At 32.8% G+C, this 9,173-nt stretch overlaps 1 protein-coding gene across 1 annotated transcript; it reads right to left on the minus strand.

Annotated features, from left to right (window-relative positions):
• Positions 1 to 5,000: 5,000 nt before the first annotated feature.
• LOC110426871 (Eukaryotic aspartyl protease family protein) lies at positions 5,001 to 6,816 on the minus strand. The gene has a single exon (XM_021442191.2). It carries the CDS (start codon positions 6,639 to 6,641, stop codon positions 5,298 to 5,300), a length of 1,344 nt encoding a protein of 447 aa, XP_021297866.1. The 5' UTR covers positions 6,642 to 6,816; the 3' UTR covers positions 5,001 to 5,297.
• Positions 6,817 to 9,173: the final 2,357 nt, after the last annotated feature.

The raw sequence follows: 9,173 nt of genomic DNA on the forward strand, positions 1-9,173 counted from the left end.
TAAACACAATAAAAGAATAAGAGTTTATTTGAATTTTCTTAAATAGTTTAGAAATTTTTTAACATATTATGTTATATTTAAAACACCATTTGAGGCCTATAAATATTCTCCAACAACCTTAACAACCCCCCTCATATTATTCTTTTTGTTGAAAGTACAGTTTTTAATTTTTTATTTTTGTTAGGTATTGTATGATGAGATAATATTTTCCAAAATCCTTCAGCATCTTAAAGAAATTTATTATCTTTAAAAAAAATTTCTCGGAAGTGTTTTGCTTAAATTTTTTATCTGCATCATTAATTAAATGTACACATATATACACAGAACAACATACTCCTACAAAATTATAGTAACTTCCCCTTCCATTTTCTCCTCTTTTAGCTATTTTTAGGTTGCCATATTTTGTCATTGCTCAACACTTGTTGGGCTTAAGTTCCAGCAGACTGACATATCTTTTATCCCTTAAATTCTAACCACTCTTTCTCTTGCATTATTAAATTTGCATATGAAACTTTCATATAAAAAATTCAAGTTTTATTGTTAGTTTGCCCCCTTAACGTTTCAATTAAGCATGACATGAAAGTCAATTATGTGTTTTTCTATAGGCTAAAAAACTCTCACCGTCTTAATTTTTAATCATAATTTCATGTAAATCTATTAATTTTGAAAACAAATAGTCAATCTCAAAAGAAAATCTTTCAATAGACACATAAATTCAATCCTTAATCGATCGTTAATATTTTTATTAGTTTGATGATGTGATAATATTAAAAAATAATTTTATTTTTTTTAATTTTAAAAATTATCATACTACATAATTGTATAAATTTTTTTAATTTTTTTTCCAATTCAAAACTAAAATCTATCTCCTACCTCTTCCCACAACTAGAGCACCAAATTCGGCTCTAGTCAAGGAGCGGCAGATCTAGCTCCAGTCGAATCTCCCTTTTCCCACACTCCATAGGGAAGTGTTGATCTAGCACTTCCCATGAGAGCCCCGCCCGTGCCCTCAACCCCACCCCCCACAACTAAATTCCGCGCTGACTTGGGGAGCGTGCACCAGCAAGGGAAGGGAGCATCGATTTGGTGCTCCCCCTCACCCCACCTTAGGAGCATCGAGAAGGGAGCATTAGATCGATGCTCCTAAGGGTGCTCCCCTCCCTTGGAGAGCACTTGCCATGGGGTGATCGACCAACGAATGAGAATTTAGTCGACTGATCATATTATTTGAAAAAAAAAATTAAAGAGAAAGAAGAAATGACATTTTAGTCTTTTTATATTTTTTTATTAACAATGTTTGTATTTTGGATCTCATTATTTATTTCATAATTAATGAATCTGTATAAAGTTTTAATTAAAACTTAAAGAGATTTAGGTATTTTACGATTTTCTGTAATATGTTGTTTGCATACGAGGGAAAGAAGCATAGAACAAAGCAAAGGCATCCCGGGTCACTGAAGCAAAAGAAATGGTCATGATTAGAAGTAGGTAGCTTACTTTAAAGTGGCATAAGCACCAGGTCCAGCAAACTCGTCTTTCCATGTTTGGAGACACCCAACCTAAGTTCCTGTGGATTTCTTCTAATCCTTCTAATGTCTGCTTTCTCTTTGTTGCATCTAACGGCCTCTTTTTCATAAAGAATAACTATTTAATTTCACTAGCATATAGGCACCTTCAATTTAAAAGCAAAACAAGTGCTTTTTCCTTTTAAAAATTAAAAGCACAACGGCTTCAAGTTCAAAAGTCCCTTCCTCGATTTACTTTGGATAAAAAAAATTATATATCAATAAATAAATTTGATCATAAATATTCAAATGTGTCTAATACATGATTGTCAATACCATATTGGTATCGGTTGTATTAGTCAGTATGTACTGATTTTAAGAAAAATTGATATATCTAGCACTATCATTCTATTTTACTCTTTGTATCGAACTATATCGATTCATATAGACCATTTCGATCCATTTCAATCATATCATTCAAACAATGTTATTTTGAATTGTATCAGATTTTATCTCCCTTTTTATTTTTATTTTTTTTAAGTTTCTCCTTGTTCATTATCATTTTTAATTTTTCACAATTTGATCTAAAATTGAAAATGTTTAGGCTATTGTACATGTTTAATGTTAACTTGATATAATCCTAATATTTTTTACATATGTTTCATTTGTTTGATGTTTGAGAATTATGAATATGAAATACTATAAGTTTGAAAACTCGTATTAGCATATGAACATATAAATGTACGTAATTAAAGTGTGTCTGTATATATATATATTTGATAGACAATATTACGTAATATCAATAAATTTAAAATGTTACATGGAAACAAAGTGATATTTATGTTAGTGACAGCCTTAGTTTCAAAACCTCAAACATTGAAAAACAAAATATCTTATACAACCTATAAGCGACTCAAACCCTTCATCAAATGAAATCCGAAGACCATACGATAAGGATGCACATACCTACGCCATGCATGCCCATGGAAGAGACTATATATATATATATATATATATATATATAAGTTACCCTAAAAGCAAAACAAAAACGAAGAATGAGAATCCTTGTTCTGAAATCCCACCCTCTTGATTGGAAAATTGTACAGTGCTGAGAGCACAAAGACGAGCTAGTACAGAAAGGACAAGGAAAGATGACAGAAGTGAGGATGGGGTTCAGCAGAGGCAACGAGTGGAGAAGGAAAAGTGTACTTGGGGGACCATGAACCCTACTTTTAAGCGTGTTTGGTAATAAAGCAAAAAATATATGTTTGCTGAGCTTAGCAGAGGCAGCAGCAATGACCAAATTCAACAAAGACGGTGGGTGTTGTTTTTCACTACCCAAATCATTTGCTGAAAATCACTTTAGTTTGGTCAATGTTTTTGCTGCAGAAAGTGAGATTCTGAGGGCGTGCGTGTTAGTTTCTCGAGAAAATAAGGCTGAAAGTGATTTCACAGCACACCACTTTTGTCTTTGCCAGCTGTTCCCCTTCTTTAATTTTCCTTCTTTGTTCGCTTCTTCGCTCGAATGATGCCTTGCTGTCCTTACAGGCCTTTGCTTAACCCCATTTCTTATTGGCACCTGGGTGGACTTTGGGTAGTGCTTTTCCTTTGGTTTTACTCTCCATACTAAACTTTTCTTTCCAAGAGAAATTAAAAATTTAGAGATTTAATTCGTACGTTGTGTTCTATTGGTGTTTCTTTTGGTTGGATTCCATCCAAATTTTGACATTTGACCATTTATCCATAATCATTATTACATTTGTTTTATTACCCTTTCATTTAGTGTGAACGTTGCATGTGTACATGAATTTATAAATATAAATACAGCACATTTTGATAAATTGTTTTTTTAAAAAATATATTATATGTCATAACCCATGATATAACTCAAAAAGTATTTAAATTTCTTTTTAATGTGATTTTTAAAATTAATTGTTTATATTATATCCAATAAGATTAATTGTTTGCCATTAGTCACCTATTTTATGGGAAAAAAAAGTTAACATAATACTTGAGAATACCCTTAAACTATTTAAAAAAAACATATTCAAATAAGTTTTTACTTTTCTATTACTTCATTCGTATTTTTATTTTTAATTAAATAAATACTTATTATTAATATTTGATAAATTATTTTTAATTAAAATATTATTTATTATTTTATATTTATATAATATCGACATGACATTAATATTAAAGATTAAAAATATTTCATGATTCTGTTATTGTATCAAATTATCATCCATTATGAAATGTTAACATCACATAACATAAAATGATAAGTAATATCTTAATTATTAAAAATTAATTATTAATAATAAATTTTTATTTAATTTAAAATAAAATTTTTATTAAAATAAATTAAAAAATTTATTTAATTTTTTTAAAAATAGTTTAAGACGCTTTAGGCATTATATCAAAATAATTGGCAAACATGAAAGCACGAGCGGCGGTTTCTGATTTCCTTGAGGGAGGCGGTGGAGGCCATCACAACAGCGAAGCAAAGGAAAAAGCCCTTCAACTTTGGGTAAGAAGCAGTTAGAAAGTGAAAACCGACATGATTTAGAAATGATGGATGAGATAAGTGGCCACGTGCGCAGAAGAGGTTAAAAGTGAAAATATTTTAACTAAAATTAATGAATCATGTGATGGTCGGGAATAAGAGAGTAAGCAATATCCAGTGTAGCCTAAGAGTCGGCGAAAGGGTTGGGACAAGCTGTCGTCTACTTGGCATGCATCCAACTAAAACCGGGCCCCGCTGCCCTTTTCCTCGTAAACTCTTTGGGTTGTTGGCCTGTATTAATTATCCTACCTATATACGTATACGAATACGTATACAATTTGAAGTTAATAATAAGTTACATAAATAGATGAGAAATTAATGTTTAATTAAACCCCATTTTTATCTTCTCGTAATAATGAACATGCTAAATCATGTAAAAGGATAAGGGGGTGATGGGAGTGGACTTTAAATAGTAGAAAGAGGAAAGATGCTTACAATATCACGATGGAGTGCTATCTTTCTATTTTAGGTGTTAGATACATGATTTATCACATTGGTTGGAGAGCTGTCCATTTCTACCAATTCAATCAAGGAAAGTAGTTGAATTTCGTGATGACCATTACCAAAGCCCTTTGTTTTGTTATCCTCATCGCTCTTGCCAAAAATTTAGGTCTTTTTCATTTGATTGTGTGGTTTATTATTGCCCCCTTAATCCAATCGTTTTCATTATGATATTTTCTTTTTACTTTTTTTTTCATAGTAATTTTTTTGTTTAAAAAGTTCAACAAATATGACGAACGATTCTTTATTATTTAAAACATATTTTAATATTAAATAAAATATACTTCAATTTACGATGCTTTTTTTAAAATTTTATCGGAATTAATCAATTATATTTTAAATTTTGGATTGCAAACCCATTTTGAACAAGGATCATGAATGTATTAAAAAGAAATACTAAGAGACAAAATTAATGGGGGGATCTCGACAAGAAGTACAAAAGAAAACGATCCACTTGATAAGCATAATTTTTACATCCTCTTATATACACTCTAGTCTGGCTCCTCATCCCATCTTTACCATCATACAACAGTACCTCAAGTACATGCAATGCTTAAAACCTCTCGGATGAACACGTGACACGTGGCATGTAGCTTCATCTAGACCGGCTGATAGGATACGATCATTCGGGATGATCTACGCTGACAGGGCCATCTTACTAAGTAGGCACAGCAGCCCCCATTCTCATGCACACAAAAGTGTGGTAACATTATATCACCATTATGGCTCTATGCTGCTGTGCTGCAATCAGCCTTACCAAATCCCACTCTCCTATTCGCCAGATCATATTCCACCCATAGATTTTGTTGATGAACGTTTCCGATTATGTTGCTGGCAGCCCCAAGCATATTGGAGCGTCCGATCCCCAAGCAATGGACCCCACCCCCGACATCAGCCAGCATCATCTCCTTCTCAACGGTGATCTCCACCCCTTTCTCAAACTCCAACACCATATCGCCTATCAACCGTCCGATCTCAATGGGATTGCCATCAAAACACATGTCAGCTACTCCACCGTACACGTAACCCTTTTTTATCTTGGGACCCACCAGTCTCACCACCTCTTCCCTAACCTTGTTGTAGGCGTCATCGACCAAGTAAGTAAACTCGGAACCCGAATCGATCATGGTTTGACCAGACCCGCCTGCGTCGGGTCGGAAAACGGATGTGGGAATGGGCAGTTTTTTGGCTCCGATTCTTATCCCCTGCATCGGAAGAGTGTAAGCCAAAGGATCCATGTTCGGCATGGTTCGACTTTCCGGGAAAATCATAAGGTTAACATACTGAAACCCGCGGGAATTCGGATTTTCACCGAGGTAAAACGACCCGGTGGATGAAAACCCGGGTTGAGTCCGACGAGTAGGCACACAATAGGAAAATTTGGAAATTTTAGCTTGAGAAGCAAAAGACAACCGTCCGAGGTTCATTCCCAGAATACCCTTGTCTTCGCTTGTGTCCGTGGCACAACCAAGGATCAAAGGAGGGGTACTTTGGGAGCGGGAGAAGGTGAACTTTTCTCTGACCAGGTTGCCCTCGGCAAGTGTTCCATCGGCGTAGAAGTAAGAATAGTGGCATAAACGGTTCTGGTCGCAAGAAGTGGGGAGGGTGAAATCGGGAATTCGAGGCTTACAGAGAGGATGGGTACATGGCAAAACAGAGAAAGAAGAGGAAAGAGAAGGATCAAACGACGTCGGAGGAGGAGGCGGCTTCCGAGCAACCTTCTTGTGACACTGAATCCAGGAGAGTTGGCTCCCAGTGTCCAACACCATCTGCTGAGTCTGCGGCGGAGTGCCTATAGGGAGAGCCACGATCAGAGCCATGGAGTACTTGAACGTCGTCTTATAACTATAAGAAGATGGCCTTGGCTGAACCCTCGAGTTTGGCGTGGTTTCTGAAACCGAAGAAGGGTAGAGAGTTCGAACATTGTCACGAGAGAAACGGAGGGAAGTGAGAGGAAAAGAGAAGGAAATCGAGTTGTTCGGGTCTTGCGCTGCCTTTCCTTGTGTAGCGACAGAGAGAAAACAAGTCGCCAGGAAGAAAAGAGAGGTGTGAGGCTTGAAGAGAAGAGCCATGGAGAGGAGAGACAAGAGAACGGAAACTAGGGAACAAGAGACAGGGTTTGAACGTTCATGGAGTTAGTGAGGCTGCACAGAGTGCGGAAGAGAGGGTGGGATTGTACTTGTATATATAGCAAAGGAGGAAAGAGAAGAAGAGCGATTTGAATGATAGGACGACAACACGAAGAAATCTACAGAAAAGCGGACGCGTTTTCTTATTGAGCAGTTAGATCTTATGATGAATTTTAATTAAAATTGGTGGCCACCATTTTTACGATTTTACTACTGTGTGATTCAATCTCTGCAAAACCAAAATATCTTTCACCTAAAATAATAAATTCTCCTTCCAGGGTACACAAGTTTGCAGATTTATTCCAACGTCCTTTTACCAATATTTATGTCTGTCCTTTGTTTTTCTTGTCTTATTTTTGTACTGCATTTTTTCCAAAAGAAAAAAAAACACAAACCTATTTTGTACTAAAAATTTTACTAATTTTTACTATTGAAAAAGTAAAAACATAAGAATTTCAGTAGAGAAAAAAAATAACAATATTCATTGTCAAAGATAGAAGGAGGCCCCAGCCTGATTAAGATAGACACATACTTTTAAAAATTGCATGAACTATTTTAAAAACTTTAAATAATTTTTTATTTTTATTTTTGTCAAATAAACTCTTTTGTTAAAGATAAAAATTTATTAAATAAGACAGGAGAAGAAGATCTCTATGCAAATCTGGATTTTAAGTTTAAGGGGATGAAAATGAAAAATTTAATATTTAAGAGAACAAGATTATAAAATTTTTAAGAAATAAAAATAAAATTTTAAAATAAAATAATATATATAAATTTTGGAATTTTAAAAGGGGCAACGGAGCCTACTAGCCCCCTACCTTTGGTTTATGCCTGTACAACCAGAAAAAGCTTTTTGATTAATCAAAAGCAGAAAATTAAGTAGAAGTATGGTCAATAATTAATTAATTATTATTTATTAAAATATTATTTTTTATTTTTTATTTTTTATAAAAAATAAAAATATTACGTAAATATAATATATCATATTATTATTTATCATGATATATCAATATACATGATGTTAACACTACGTGATATAAAATGATAAGTGACGTTTTTATTAACGATAATTAATCAATCGTTAATTATAAAAAAAAATTTAATTCAAAACAAAAATAAAAAAATTTAATTAAATATAACAAAAAAATAAATATTTATTTAAATATTACATCGATAGTTATTTTAATTAAACAAAGTCGAGAATTATTTTGGTTAAACAAAGATGATTGTTTGAGTGGCTAATTTTATTTGGTTGATAACCAATTTTGCTTTTGCGATAGGGTTGAGAAAATAACAAGACGTTAAATAAATTGAATGCAGTCTTAATGTGTACGTGAGTGTTTAGATGAATGCAAGAACGATGTTAGGTCATTAGCTGGCTACTACACTTTCAACAGTTGTCCATCTTAAGATTGTTTCGTGCACAGGTCAACTAATATTTTAACGTTGCTCTAATCCTTTCCCCACCACCATTTTCTTTTGTCCCACTTACAAAACATCTTACAACACACCTAATCAACTATCAAGGAGGTTATCAATTCCTTGGAGGCCATATGTAAATTGAAACCAACATTTTGATTTTTACCCAATTGATGAAAATAAATGATGTTACATACGTGACGAAATTAAATGATTAAATTGATCATATCTTGATCGAAAAAATTTCACGTTCAATTAATTTCATCACATTAACATCCATGTTTTTAAAAATGCGACATATGTTATGTTAAGAAAGTAAAAAAAAAAATCAATCTAAAATTTCAAAATCTTAATAAGTTGGAAGTAACATTTAATTTTAAAAAAAATACATTGCTAAATAAGGATGTTGAAGTTTTCTTGACAATTTTAGTTTTTAAATCAGATTAATGAATATTTTAATAGATGCATATTAATTAAATTAATATTTTTAAAAAGATTTTTTTTATCAATACATTATTATTGTGGAATTAAAAAATAAACAACACATTAGTTAACCTAATTCTTTGTAATAGGTGGATTAACATTTCGTTTTAATGTTTGACTTGAGTCAGAAATGTCATCCATGTAGTTGACTTGACGTGCGACTTGGGAACGGTCAAATTACGTCAAGGGCTAGTCAGTTCGCTTTTGACGAAAACCCCGTTTACTTCTAGGGAGGGGGACAAAAGTACGAAGCCTGGTTTCCTCTTTGGCCTTTATATTTTTTTCTTTTCTAATTTTTTATTCTTTTCATCTGATTAGATTTTAATGGTTCAAGGTATTATTTGCACTTATTTCTTTTAATATTTATAACGAGAGTTAATATTTGATGCAATGGCATTAAATCCTGATATCTCATTACTGAAGTATTATTTTTTAAAAAATAAAAAATTAATAAATATCAAAGTAATACTTCATTAAGAAGATTCCAAAATAATACCTGTTTAATAAAATGTTAGAATTTGATTACTTGACTACATCAAATATTTTCCCCAGAAAAGGTCAGTAATTTATAGT

This window comes from Theobroma umbraticum, unplaced genomic scaffold (assembly GCF_002168275.2).
Source record: "Theobroma umbraticum cultivar Fairchild unplaced genomic scaffold, ASM216827v3 scaffold_239.1, whole genome shotgun sequence".
Lineage (NCBI taxonomy): Eukaryota > Viridiplantae > Streptophyta > Magnoliopsida > Malvales > Malvaceae > Theobroma > Theobroma umbraticum.